The sequence below is a fragment of the Carcharhinus amblyrhynchos genome, chromosome 9 (assembly GCF_965287045.1).
Source record: "Carcharhinus amblyrhynchos chromosome 9, sCarAmb.v2.hapA, whole genome shotgun sequence".
NCBI lineage: Eukaryota > Metazoa > Chordata > Chondrichthyes > Carcharhiniformes > Carcharhinidae > Carcharhinus > Carcharhinus amblyrhynchos.
In genome coordinates, this window is record NC_137332.1 from 65,317,642 (window position 1) to 65,333,109 (window position 15,468).

A 15,468-nucleotide genomic window follows, 5' to 3' on the forward strand; every position below is an offset into this window, starting at 1 on the left:
GTTTCATTGGTCAGAACGTTGAATACATAAGAACATCAGAAATAGGAGCAGGAGTAGGCCATCTAGCCCCTCGAGCCTGCCCTGCCATTCAATAAGATCATGGCTGATCTGTCGTGGCTCAGTTCTACCTTCCCGCCCTCTCCCCATAACCCTTAATCCCCTTGCCTATTAAAAACCTATCAACCCGCGTCTTAAATATATTTAGCGAGGCAGCCTCCACCACTTCAATGGGCAGAGAATTCCAGAGATTCACCACCCTTTGAGTGAAGAAGTTCCTCCTCAACTCCGTTCTAAACCGCCCCCCTTTATCTTGAGGCTGTGCCCTCTAGTCCTACTGTCCTTTCTGAGCGGGAAGAGCCTCTCCACCTCTATCCTATCCATCCCATTCATCATTACAGGAGTTGGAATGTCTTGTTGAAGTTGTACAAGACATTGGTAAGGCCACACTTGGAATACTGTATGCAATTCTGGTCACTATTATAGAAAGGATAATATTAAACTAGAAAGAGTGCAAGAAAGATTTACTAGGATTCTACTGGGACTTGATGGATTGAGTTATAAGGAAAGCTGAATAGACGGGGACTTTTGCTCTGGAACGTAGGAAGCTGAGAGGTGACCTAATAAAGGTCTATAAAATAATGAAGGGCATAGACGAGGTAGATAGTTAATATCTTTTCCGAAAAGTAGGAGAGTCTAAAACTAGAGGGCATAGGTTTAAGGTGAGAGGGGAGAGATACCAAAGTGTCCAGAGGGGCAGTTTTTTCACACAGAGGGTGGTGAGTGTCTGGAACAAGCTGCCAGAGGTAAAAGTAGAGACGGGTACAATTTTATCTTTTAAAAAAACATTTAGATGGTTACATGGATACGATGGGTATAGAGGAATATGGGCCAAATGCGGGCAATTGGGATTAGTGTAGGTGTTAAAAAAAGGGCGTCATGGACAAGTTGGGCCAAAGAGCCTTTTTCCATGCTGTAAACCTCTATGACTTTAATTTTTATTTAGTACAGATAAGGGAATGAGTGTGTTGGTCCAGTCAAAATCTCTCCTTGAGAACAGGTGCCTTGTCATTTTTACCTGTTGATTACAGATCACTTGAATAAATATGAGCATGAAAGCAAAAAAAAAGATGTATTTACATTTGGGAAAATATGGATTTATTAGTGATAGGCAGCATGCTTTGTGTGGGGGAGGTGGTATCTCACAAACATGATTGAAATTTTTGAGGAAGTGAGTGACAAAGATGATTGATAAAAGGCAAGGTGGCGGGTGCTGTCTACATGGACTTATCAAGGCCTTTGACAAGTTCCCTCATGGCAGGCTGACAGAGAAGGTGAAGTTGCGTGGGATCCATGGTGACCTGGTAAATTGGATACAGAGCTGGCTTGGTCATAGAAGACAGAGTAGTGGTGGAAAGGTGCTTTTTTGATGACTGGAGTTCTGTGACTACAGATGTTCCACAGGGGTCAGTGCTGAGAACCCAGTTATTTGTTTTAAGATTTGGAGGAGAATGTAGGTGGTCTGATTATTAGGTTTGCAGATGATACAAAGATTGTGGGAGTTGCAGATAGTGAACAGGATTGGCAGAGGATACAGCAAGGTTACAGATAGGCTGGAAACTTGGGCAGATGGAATTTAATCTGGACAAATGTAAAGTGATGCATTTTGGAAGCTCTTATGCAGGTGGGAAGTATACAGTAAATGGCAGAACTCTTAGAAGCATTGACATATAGAGTGATCTAGGCGTACAGGTCTACAGTTCCCTTAAAGTGGCAATATAACTGGATATGGTGGTCAAGAAGGCATATAGCATGCTTCCCTTCATTGGTTGTGGCATACAGTATAAAAATTGGTAAGTCATGTTGCAACTGTGTAAAACTTCAGTTAGGCCACATTTGGAATATTGCATACAGTTCTGGTCGCCACACTACCAGAAGGATTTGGGACTTTGGAGAGGGTACAGAAAAAGTTTACCAGGATGTTGTCTGGTTTGGAGGGTATTAGCTATGAGGAGAGATTGGACAAGTTTGGTTTGAAGGCTGAGGGGCAACCTGTTAGATGCCTACAAAATTCTGAAGCATGGATAGTCAGAGTCTTCTTCCAGGGAAGAAATGTCAATTATTAGGGGGCATATGTTTAAGGTAAAAGAGGGAAAATTTAAATGAGATGTGAGAAGCAACTTTTTTGGAGTGATAAGTGCCTGGAAAGCACTATCAAAGGAAGTGGTAGAAGCAGAGACAAAGCATTCAAGAGGCATCTTGACAGATATATCAATAGGCAGGGAATAGAGGGATACAGACCATGTAGAGGCAAAAGGTCTTTATTTTAGAAAGGCGTCATGTGTTGGTGCAGTCATGGTGGACCGTAGGGCCTGTTCCTGTGCTGTACTGTTCTTTGTCCTTTTGATGTGTTTTGTAAAATTAAATCAGACAGATTTGCCTGAAGTTATTACTTTGTGTTTTTTGCTTTTAAAGCTGGGGCTGTTCCAATGAAAACCACAATCTCACCAACACTGAGCGGTAAGTTTTAAATTAGATGGTACCCCTTTCTAACTGCAAAGAAAAAGAGTATTTTCTTGTATAATATTTTGATCAACAGAAATTATGCTACGTGAATGCAATTTTTTTCAATGACAGTGAACAGGTAAAATGTGGGTTGTTTTCCTGAATCTAAGATCCAAAGGATGTTTATATCCTGAAGACTAGGATAAGGTAAAAGTTGCAAAACACTTGACGATGGTCCTCTGGGCTCTGGAATTTCTGGGGCTTTACTGAAGGGGTGGACCTAAATCTGTGCTTGAAATTAAAACACAGGTTATATGTCCTTATAATGAGATTGTAAAGAGCATACTGCCCCCCTGCAACTCAATTTCCTGTGTAAATGACTTTTCCAATGACTTCTTAAGAAATCCACATGTGAGCCTGTGACTGCCATCTAGGTTTCCCAATTGTGATTAGAATCATTCCTAGATGTTAACAAAGTGACATTTGAACTAGGAAACATTCGGATCACATGATACAGCAAATTCTACTATATTTAGAGCATAAAGGTTAGGTTCCACATAATTCTGTGCTCATTTATTTGCACCAGCAGCTGTTATGCAAGAACTTCTGAAATGTAGGAGACCTTCAAATGAAGAGGGGAAACAAGGTAGGGAGGAATTTAAGGCGGTGGGGGGAAATGATTCTACCAATAATAAATAGTAATTCACTGAAATTGCACTGATAACTCGTAATAATGATAAAAGTCAAGTTTTACATGTCACCACAAAAAGACGACTCATTGATACTCTGTATAACTGGCAGCAATATGTGTAATGTCCTGATTTCCTACCTGTAATTATAATTAATTTTATAACCCACTGAGTCTCATCTTGCATCTGAATCTGCACTACATATAGTCCCATTTCTCCCCATCTCTTTGGAATACAGTTTGGGTTTAAGCCTCTTAAGCCCTTTGTGAAGGTGACAGTATGGAGTGGGTATGGGTTCGTTTCTGAGGCGTTTCTCACAGGCCATATTGTCTTATTCATATCTCATTTCCAACGTTTCCTGAACTGCTCTCTGTTCACCCTCTTCTATCCCAACTTTGCGTCTCTCCTTGCTCTTGTTCCTCTTATTCTCACTCTTAAATTACACTAAGCTGGAAGCTTCTCTGCAGCGAAAGCAGGTAACATTACACAGTGGCGCTGGGTTGCTGGGGGGAGAAGAGCAGTGCTGCTGATACAATAAATTCAAATGGCATTGTTCTCCCCAGCTGCTAGCAGAAGCATTTGGGAAATTTGTTGCCCATTCCAGAAGAGTTCTGGGCAATCCATAGGCAGCTAATGTAGTGAAAATGTAAATGTTGGCATTTTTATTGCTAGTGTTCATCTAAGTGAACCAAAGTCAGAAGCTCCTGTGTCTGTTGGCATGTTTTGTAGGTGCAATTTGTAACCCTGACCCCTACACCCAACCTCTATCCTCTCTTATTTATCACAGCTGGAATTCCCAATAGGCAGGATGTTTACTGCCTGATTTCCCAGAGCTCTTATTCCACATAGTCCGTATGTTTCTAATATTTGGAATCCTACCTCATTGATAAACTTGGCTTCTGTCCAGCAGGGCATGCTTTAGAAGAGACTTGACCCCTATCTGGAGCAGATACAAGTTGTGATGAGGGGTTGGTTGTGAATTGTGATAGCATGGGGCCAGGGAGAAATCAAGAGCAAAAATGGGTGATCACTGGGAAGTTTGGAGATTGAAATTGGTGATCATGGTGGGGCAATAAATTTGCTTGGTGAGGCCAGAGGGGAGCACTCCTCCTCCAACTGACTCATAAGCAATGCTGAAAAATGCTTATCTCTTTCATGCAAGAGTCTCAGATTCCCTTTACGCTCGGTTACTCAAGGCGTAGGAACTTTGAGCATCAGCATAAAAGCTGAAAGAGGCAGAACATGTAAGGCATAAAAGCTTAATTAAAATATTTAAATAAGTCACCTCTGTGCTGGGAGTTGTTAGGAAGCCAGATCAGAAACCTCAAGGTCTATTATGAAACTAGACTAGCCCCTAGCAATTTTTGTGTTTTGACATAAATATGAGGAAAATATGCTTTAATTCAAGAGTAATTCCCCTGGCAAATTAGGGGTCTTTTTAACAAGATCACCGTTATTCATTTCACAGTTTAAGTATAACTATACAGAATGAAATAGTCTAACTCTTAACCATTGAACAATCTTTAAATATGAAAAGTAACAACGCTTTAACTTCTAACTTATTACTATTCAGTTCCAGTTAAGCAATATTTCTCTTATAGACTTAAACCCCACTTTAAAAATATTCAGTAAATCGCAGCGTGCTGGCTGTAATGACTTCAATCAGGCTGTTGAGGTTGGCCTATTGCAGTGTGAACTCCCTGATTAAGGATTCAATTGATGGGCCAATCAGGAAGTCTTCATCTTGTACTTAACAGGGAGTGTCAGTACCTCTCACAACCCTGGAGGTAGACAGTCACTCCTAGCACTCTGTGTACTGCTGTTAGAGTTTGTAAATAAAGGAACTCCTGCCTCCAATGACTTAACCTTTTTTAACAGCTTTGGAGTTTCCAGAGAGATTTTGTACGAAGAGTTGCTTTTAGGCTACTATCTACAGTCATCTCCAGCAAATGAATTCAGAGAGTTGTTTTTCTCAGCTACAAACCTTGCTGGCTCCTCCCATTTCTAGAATCATATGAATTTCTGACCCATGTACACCCAACTCCCCTTTCCATTACTTTAATCAAGAAAACACCCCAAGGATTCTCTTTCTGGTAACTAAAAGCTCATTACACCTTCTGCCAAATAAACACTTACATGGCTGAAGTGAGTAATTATTCTGCTTTCCAGCATCTGTTGCATTCTTTCTACACAAACTAACTGTACTAAAACACCGAATCTTAAACAGTCCTGCTCAAGCATAAAATATACTGATAATGCAATGTCATCACAGAATGGATTTATCACCTGTCTCATTCCCTCTCTGTAAAAACTGCAGCTGCGTGCATTTGAGGTGAGTTACACTTAGGTTGGAGATTTTAAAAAATATTTTAACATTCCACTCAAACTAGCCAACCCATTTTTGAAGGCTAGAATTATCCTTTTTGTTTTCTTTGCAAGGTCTTATCAGAGGATGAACTTCTGAGTGAGTGGTCAATCAGGGAACAGGCCCACCCTGGCTTGGATAGGCATAGAACATTTGAGTATGCTCTTCCTGTTTTATGTATGGTTGTACGACTCCCACAACAATTAATCCCTACAAGTTCAACCTAGATTTTGGAGGGTGTTCAAATTTAGCACCTTCTGTTTTCCATGGCTAGCTGCTTTTATTTGTTTTCAGCTCATTAAATGTGATACTGAAAATTAAATACAGTTACTTAAATATCAGGAATTGGTTTGTTGTCACATTAATCGTATACTAAAAATAGACTTGAGCAAATTATAAAACCATTTATTTTCTCATTGCCTGTTATTCTTTCTGTCTGTTTTCGATTTAATTTTAAACTAGGTATTCTGGTCTTGCTGGCTATGTGGCAGTGACAGAATAGGTGGCAAAGGACCAGGCATACTGTTCGAAGAGAGGATAGAATATGTGTCTTAGCAGTGCTTCATCTCTGCATGACAAAAGAGCTCAGGAGTCATGTTACTGTTTGGAAGCCCTTTCCAACACCAGCGTCAAAACCAAGAAAGCAGCCTCCCTAGCTTCCATCGCAGCAGTGCTGTGTTAGCTGCTTTGTGTTAGCTTTTGGCAGAGGCTCCAGTATGTACCCCATAGAACTGATCATGTTGGAGAAAATGGTCTCCATGTTCTTATCAAAGCTTAATGCTTCATGAAGCTGGACTCCTGAATACTCTGCAAAATTACATGCATGCTCGCAGGCAGACTGCCTGGTACACCTAGAATTTTCTTGATTGTATCCCTCAGCATTGGTTTGTAAATTGGCCCTCTAAATTATAATCTGATTTCTCTGCAGCAGAGTCAAGTTGACATCTATTGTACTTCTGAAGCTCCTGATTCACCATGTGAAGGATCCCTTTCTTAATCTCTAAAATATTTATGGAGCCAGACTCTGAGCCAGTGCAGTGAATATAGGAGAATGAAGAAAAGTGTGGGGGAGCATTATTATAAGTAATGGAGTTGAAGGTGTTGGAGGTCCCAGCAGAGAGTAAGGGAACAGGATTCTGTGACAACTCTGGTGGAGTCACTGGACATTTTCAGCATTGCAGCCCTGTTTCTGCGGTGGTAAGCTCTTGACATTGTTCTCATTTTGTTCTTGCACTGATATTGACAGAGGGCTTTTCGTCTACTTGGAATGATGGAGGCACTTAAATTAGATTTGTTTTCTTGTGCGCACCACTTGCATCAGAGTCTTCAAAGCAACATTTTTCTCCTTATAATTTTTTCACTCATTGCAGCCAGAGTGTACCTTTTCTTTTAGAGGAGCTAGTTCCAGCCTCTCTTCCCACATCTAAATAGATGAGTGGCCAGTGAGCAGTATAGGTAGCACTAGCTGCAGTCTTGAATCACTACAAAATTAGATTCAGGAATGTTGAACCAGTATGACTGAATTGTAATTCATAATTTATGTTATTTTAGAAATTGGAACCTGGGTTTATTATATAAAGTCATGATGTGGAGATGCCGGCGTTGGACTGGGGTAAACATTTAAGAAGTCTCACAACACCAGGTTAAAGTCCAACAGTTTTTGGTAGCAAAAGCCACCAGCTTTCGGAGCGCTGCTCCTTCAAAGAGCAGCGGTCTTCAAAAGATAAGTGGGAGTTCTGTTCACAAACAGGGCATATAAAGACACAAACTCAATTTACAAAATAATGGTTGGAATGCGAGTCTTTACAGGCAATCAAGTCTTAAAGGTACAGACAATGCGAGTAGAAAGAGGGTTAAGCACAGGTTAAAGAGATGTGTATTGTCTCCAGCCAGGAGAGTAAAGTGAGATGTTGCAAGCGCAGGCAAGTCATGGGGGTTACAGGTACTGTAAAATGAACCCAAGATCCCAGTTGAGGCTGTACTCATGTGTGCGGAAGTTGGCTATCAGTGTCTGCTCAGTGACTCTGTGTTGTCGTGTATTGTGAAGGCTGCCTTGGAGAACGCTTACCCAAAGATCAGAGGCCAAATACCCATGACCACTGGAGTATTCCCCAATAGGAAGAGAACACTCTTGCCTGATGATTGTTGAGTGGTGTTCATTCATCCATTGTTGTAGCATCTGCATGGTCTCCCCAATGTACCATGCCTACAGTGTTCTTAAACAATGTTGTCTACCTGATATGCTGCAGGAAAGGATGTCATGAGGCATGGTGCATTAGGGAGACCATGCAGACGCTACGACAAAGGATGAATGAACACTGCTCAACAATCACCAGGCAAGAGTGTTCTCTTGCTATTGGGGAATACTTCAGCGGTCAAGGGCATTCAGCCTCTGATTTTTGGGTAAGCGTTCTCCAAGACGGCATTCACGACACACGACAACGCAGAGTCACTGAGCAGAGGCTGATAGCCAAGTTCTGCACATATGACGACGGCCTCAACTGAGATCTTGGGTTCATTTAAACTATCTGTAACTCCCATGACTTGCCTGGGCTTGCAAAATCTCACTAACTGTCCTGGTTGGAGACAATACACATCTCTTTAGCCTGTGCTTATCCTTTAAGACTTAGATTCACAATCCAACCATTATTTTATAAATTGAGTTTGTGTCTATATTTGCCTTGTTTGTGAACAGAACTCTCACTTTCCTGATGAAGGAGCAGCACTCCAACAGCTAGTGGCTTTTGCTACCAAAAACCCTGTTGGATTTTAACCTGGTGTTGTGGACTTCTTACTGTGAATAATGGTAAACAGAGGTTGGTTAGATCAGTCGATTTAGATGACAACGGTGTGGTGAAGGATAATGCCTCAGTAAGGGTTTAATCATGTACCAGCTGAGACAGTTTTTGGAGCCTGTCTCTTTGCCTTGCCCCACATAATTGGCAACCCTTGGACAATAAGAGGCTGCTATATAAAGAGAGACCAAGAGAGAATAAGATCAAATTGTATCTTCCTTACATAAGACTACAGGACTTATCAAGAAATATAGTGGTGTTTTGTGGATCATGTTCCTAGATTCTGATCTTTTTCCATAAATAACTTGTATGTTCTTGGTGTCCTCCATTTGAGTGTTCCCAAACCATGACAAATACCCTGACTTTGCTACAGGACAGGACAAGGAAGCAGTCTACCTCAGCTCAGATGGAAACCTAATCCTATGCTCTCAGCATTATTTTAACCAGCAAGCTAGCTGTCTAGCCAACTGAGCTAACTGGCCCCTGGTATATACTCAAAAGTAGTGAATATGTACATTACAATGAATATATTCGAATTACTAATGTCACCATTTTTGTTTTGCCACCAGGTCTCCATTAATTTGGGTAGATAGAAGTCTTCCCTTGTGGGGTTTACAGGTAAGATATAACCAATTCAGCAACTGGAGTTTTATATATTTTATATGTTTTTTTAAAAAATCAATCAAAAGAAGATCCATTCAAACTGAAGTGCTGAAGTTTGTTCTGAAACACAATGAAATAACTGGCAGAACAACTTTCATTCATTCCCAATTTTTTTCCATTCTTGCTGTCGCTCTGCATGGCATGTAATGCATTATTATTAATTATGGGTAAGTAATCATCATGGTGCGCAAAATATATAGCAGCATATTTTGCCTATAAGCAACTTTCTTATTGTGTTTTACAAGTGTTTCTTAAACTTACTGGAAACATAAATTTTTCACTGATTTTCTGTAACATTGAGCCACCATTATATTGATACTCGCAACAAATTCACATTTATCCATTTACTTGCTGCTTTATTTGACAGTATGCAGACAAGGTCAGATTTCACAGGAATTTAAATGCTAGCAGACAAATCTAATGCAACTCTCTGTACTTTCTTTCTCTGACTTGCATGAGACTACACAAACAGATTATTACTGCCTGTTGATTGAAAGTTACTTATGCTGTCTGCAAGAAAAAAGTCTGGAAATGCTTTTGTCCCTCAGTTAACTATTTATTTTTGGTTTCTGTTTAGGCTGTGTAGCTTAGGGTTGTAATTGCTCAGTCCCTTTCCTGAACCCTGTACAGAATTAATAAGCTATCAGGCAATGGGGTTTATTTTTGGCCATGGGGAAAACAGATGCTAAAATGTGTGCTATGCTAATAAGCACTGATTTGAGTCTTCAGACTAATTGATGACTATCACAATTTGAATGTGCCAGCAGTTTTAGCACTCTAGTGCTGAATAGACACAATTTGCTTGGAGCAGTATATACGAGTTCCTCGCATCCACTTGCACTGAAGTTGTGTAGCGCTTGGTCTGGCGCGCAGCAGTAGGACTCTGGCTGGTTCGGAGATTGAAGGAGATGATGCACAAGTTATTTGATTGACATTCTTGGTCTTGGTGGAGGACGTGCAGAAGACGCAGATGTCCTCTACCTGCAGCCATCTGAATGCCATCTCACCATCCTAGTCCTTTTCCCATTAGCAGCTGGTGCTGCTGCACCTGACTGTGTCCTCCTCGTTCTGCGTTGAGATCAAAGGGAACTCTGGCACGATACAAATGAACAAGTATTTTCTTTCTCCTGCTTACTCCTATAAGGTGCAATAGTATACCATCAACTCTTTACGTGAAGTCCTCAGAATTTCTGTCATACGTGTTGCTTGAATGTTGCTGACGTCTTGATAAAGTACCATGAAGAAACCCCCGAGAAGCTTCAGAAGTCCTCTTTAGAACTCCCACAGCAAATAAAGCATTATAATGTGTATCCCTTTAAACGATGACTGCCTCTTTAAGTAGCATTTGAAATCAACATCAGTGCCAGGTTTATTCCCAAATAGTTGGTCGATATAGAAGGTGTGAGTTGAAGAGCTAGCTAACAGTGCTGTGTGGTTTCTGTAATCCGCACATGCAGGTATTTTAAGTGACAAATAGTTGATTAATAAGCTTCTGCATGGCTGTACCTAGTGCTGGTTTCAACTTCTTTACCAAGATGTCTTGCACTGACAGCAGAATAAATTAGCATTTCAGCCTAAGACTTCATCTTGGCTGTTCCTTTACATTTTTCACCAAATACTTTAGGAGCTAAGGGGAAGGTATTGGAGTAGTGGGAATGTCACCAGACTAGTAATCCAGAGTCCCAGGTTAATGCTCGAGGGACACAGTTTCAAACTCTACCTCAGCAACTGTTGCAATTTAAATTCAATTAATAAATCTGGAATTAAAAGTTAGTTTCAATAATTGTGGCGAGGAAACCATTGTCATTGTAAAAACTCATCTGGTTTACTAATGTCCTGTAGAGAAGGAAATCCATTGTCCTTACCTTGTCTGGCTGTGACTGCAGATCCATAACGATGTGATCCAATCTGTAATACCTCTGAAATGGCCCACCTAATCACTCAGTTGTATCAAACTGCTACAAACAAGACAAATCACACAGCATCTAGGCACCAGAAATGATAACAGCAAATCTCGCTCTGTCGTCCCTGCAAAGTCCTCCTTACTAACATCTGGGGCTGTCCCAGAGACTTAGTCAAGCATGGCATGGCCATATTCACCAAATCGTGCCTTACGCACCCAGTGGCAGAACAGACCCACCTGAGGTGGCTGTACAATGGTTAGTATACAGTCAGGAAGGATTGCTCTGAGGTTCTTACATTGACTCTGGATGCCATGAGGTTTCATGGCATGAAGTCAAACATGAGCAAGGAAATATCCTGCCGATTACCACATCTGGCCTCTCACCTCAGCTGATAAATAAGTAATCCTTCATGTTAGAAGGAGCAATGCTGGAAGAAGCATTGAGAGAGCCAAGGGCACAGAATGTCCACTGGATGAGGGACTTCAGTATTCATCATCAAGATGAACCTTGAGACTCGCACCTTTGAATTTGTGCCATTGCTCAAAAGTATCATACCCCAGATTAACTTTTGAGCAAAATCTCTTACTTCCTGCAGCTCCAATGTGCCTCCCAGTTAAGAGGTGCAGGCTGCTTTTAAGTAGCCGAATTCCTAATATCTGCAAGCCACTTCACCCTGCTGATGTGTATAGCTAGTAAACAGTATGGGCAGCACTGGGTGCATGCAGAAATTATGGCAGCAACAATTTATTGTGCTTCCTGCAGCACCATGAGCTGGTTAATTGCATATTATAATCTTCTCCTTTTTGGGAGTTAGCCAATTTCTCCGCAGCATGGTCATTATTTGTGTGCAAATGTGTCCTTCCTGGTTCTCTCAGAGAGGGAGTTGAGATTGTAACACAGTTTTCCCCCCCATCTTTTGCACTTAAGCTGCTCTATAATCTACAGTAAGAATACCATTTTCCCAGGATAGCAGGTGCTGGCGTGGGTTCATTTCACATGCCTGTGACTGACTTACTGCAAGAGCAGAAGGAAGCAAACTTAAGGATGCTATTGAGGGAGCATAAAATACGTTAGAGAGCCAGGAGATTACCACTATCAGTTACCACCATCTCACGTGTCCATCCACTTGCAGATGAATGTCCATCATAAATAACCTTCTAGACATAGAACAGTTTTTTTCTGCCTTTTCAAAAAGAAATTACATGTATTTTTTTTTCCCCCTTCTGTGGTTCCATTGAATGCATTGAGTCCTAGGTAATGATCACCATCTCTTGCTGAGTCCAACTTGCCATTACTTATCTATGAACCTTGATAGTGTCAGCAAACCTTTGACAGGTGGGCAACCACCTGTCCCTGTTTTTGCTCAATACTTGCACACATGCACTTCTTATGAAGATCGCTGGAAATCAATCAGCCAGGTTTCTCTTCTTTAATCCTGGATCACAGAGCCAGGAATTGTAGCGCTGACTGAGATCAGCCAACTCTGCACTGACTGAGAATTCTGACCTCCCAAGTAAGTACGTCATGATCAGTGGATAAACATGCTGAGCCACCAAAGTAACAGGGTAACTTTAGAGCGAATAGTGATTTATTACTATGAATCCAATATGTGTTGAAATATTTCCCTATGGAACTTTATATTACATAAAATGTGCAGAATAAAAACAGGCAGGGTTTGCTAAGCCTGATTCAAGATTATCTAGCCTGTTTGCTAACAGCTGGTTATGTGTAAAATGTGAATATCCAGACACTTGCATAAGAAACATCTGCTGGCTGCCATTTCTTTGATACTACCTTTTTGCTGCCATCATTCAACTTTCCTCAGTTACTTAGTGATTACTCAATTTTTTGGCACCACTTATGAAGTTCCACATTAAACATTATTGTTCTTGATGAGTTTGTTATCTGAGGGAGATTTTTTTTTCTCTGCTGTATTTCATAGATGTGTTCACATCTTTAGCATTTACAGCCAGGACAGTAAAGTTATGAAGAACATACAATGTAGAAACACCAGAATAATGGTATGGATTGGAAACCACAATTACAAAGAAAGTTGTGAGATGCTGAGACTGTTTTCTCCTGGAATAGTGGAGGTTTTTGTCTTTTTTAAAAGTTCTGCAACTCTTGATAGACTTAACAGGGAAAAACTACTTTCTTTGGTTGAGCAGTCAGTGAAGGGATGGGGGTTATCATTGAGCGAGGACAGGAATTGCTTCTTGATTTTACAGGGATGCTGGGACCATGGAACAATTTGCCGCAGGATGTGGTTGAAGTGGAAATCATTGCATCTTTTAAGGCAGTACATCCCAGAGTATTTTCCAGTGTGACCTGATTTTAACATTTTGGGAATTAATGTAACCCTAGGCAAAAGCAAAATAAGTAGCAATAATGCATAACATTTGATATATAATTAATGTTCATGTAAAATAGATCAACATATAATACATCATATAAATCTGAAGAAAATCTAAGTTTTGTAGTAACGCTATTATGTTATGTACTTCGGTTCATCAGGGTTCTCCCTATTCTTATACATGGACATGCACACACCACAAACAACATTCCCCCTTTGAGATCCCTAACCCCCCCCGCCCCGCACCTCATGAGAAGAGAATCACTCAGCAACCCCTCTATGCACTTGCCCTCCCAGCATTCTCTCTCACACTTTCTGTCATATTTCTCACACTCTCTCTCTCTCTCTCATTCACTCACACTTGATCACCAGCCAGTCTCCCATGCTCTTTTGATCCAATTGCTGATACCTCTGAAACAGAGCCACTGACCTGGTTTGAGGAGCCTCTACATGAGGCAAGTAGCAGGTTTGCAGCTGCTACTGTCCCAGCTCAGCCGCATGATTTCCTGGTTTTTCCACACTCCAGACCCAGTCAGTCTCTGCTCGCCTGTAGCCAGACCAAATCGGCTCCCAAGCACCCAGGGCCCACTCAGGTCAGTTGCTGGAGATGTTTTCTGACGTTAAAGAGCAGTTTGGACTCGCCCTCCACCCCTTTCCCCATGCTGTTTCATAGACTTGATCCAGTAAGTCCAGGGCTGGCCCATCTGTGTCTCTGGACTGGTTCATCTCCTCTCCACTAATGCCATTGCTGCTCAGGGGAGGGGATCTTTTGTGACACCAAATGTGAGCTCAGTGACCCCATTGGACATGGTAACCCACAGGTTGAGAATCCTTGCTTTGAAGGGAAAATGGATTAGGATTTGAAGCTGAGAAGTAAACGGCAATTTAAATATTATCCAGCCCGGAAAATTAATTCACCCTCCTTAATCTGGAAATAATTTACTTTTTAAAAAAAAGTTGTGTAGAATTTTGGAATGTTTGGCTGCAATTCACGAGTAGTTCATGCAAGCTTACTGAAGTCAAGAAAAATAGTGTCCTTGTTTCATAGAATAATGGAATCCCTACAGTGTAGAAGGCCATTCAGCCCATCAAGTCTGCACTGACTCTTACCCAGGCTTACCCATAACCATATATTTGCCCTGCTGATCCCCCTAACCTCAATATTTAGGGACAGTAAGTGGCAATTCAGCATGGCCAATCAACCCAACCTGCACTCTTTGGAGTGTAGGAGGAAACCCATGCAGACAAGGGGAGAATGTGCAAACTCCACACAGTCATTCCAAGGTCAGAATTGAATCTGGATCCCTGGTGCTTTGAGGCAGCTAATCACCATGCTACCCAATAGATATATTATTTTATATTAAGATAAACTTTATAACAAACTCGGTAATTAATTCACAATAAACATTTGAGGGACAAATTGTTGCATGTATAACCTCTAGTTTTCAGACAGATCAAACGTAGTTAGGGATCTTTGTGCCCATTTGCATGATGTTGAATAACTGAGGATAACAATGGTTTTTGTTACATACCTTCCAGTAAATAGTTAATACACTCAGGTTTTTGCTGTAACCAATCAAGTTCTTTTTGTATTTAGCATGTCTGACATTGGAATGAGGTGTAATGAAGGGCAGGTGAACAAAGTGTTCGTAGAGTCCCTCTTGACACCCAGAAGAGCCGCACGAGACTTTGGTTGGTCAGCCTAGCTGTCTTTTAACGTCTGGAAAGACGTGTGCAGGAACGAATCACTGTGTTGCATCAACCAGTTCTTAGTTAGGATGGACGACAACAATAGGAATTTGCAGAAAATATGTCAGTAAAACTGGAAAGGAGAAGATTTTGATTTTTCAAAAAGCAAGCAAGTGCTGATATAGTTCTCTGTACGTAAAGAAACCTCCCCTAGCTCATCAATGTAAAGGCATGTTTATTCAACTGTGTAACTTATTGGATGAAATACATTTCTACGTCTATTGCACAGTAAGTCTTACACAACGAAATAGAGCAATAGACACAGGATAGTCAGGGCCAAAAGAAAACTGTTACCTAAAGAAAAACATATATTTTAAAAACTTTAAATATTCACTGTAGTATCATTGCTGAGGAATGAGACTTCAAATTTGCACCTCTCTCTTGCTAGCAATATTGTCAGACATCCAACATCCCAAAATATAAATGTTGACAATGCAAATGATTTAGA

General features: G+C 40.9%; 1 protein-coding gene across 3 annotated transcripts in view; it reads left to right on the plus strand.

Annotated features, from left to right (window-relative positions):
- LOC145348394 (potassium channel subfamily T member 2) overlaps positions 1-15,468 on the plus strand; it is a 693,657-nt gene that overhangs the window by 247,842 nt on the left and 430,347 nt on the right. For all 3 annotated transcript variants that reach the window (XM_080196607.1, XM_080196608.1, XM_080196609.1), the window contains exon 4: positions 8,921-8,969. In XM_080196607.1, coding sequence (XP_080052733.1) covers positions 8,921-8,969 — 49 coding nt within the window. The remainder of the gene's footprint in view (positions 1-8,920; positions 8,970-15,468) is intronic.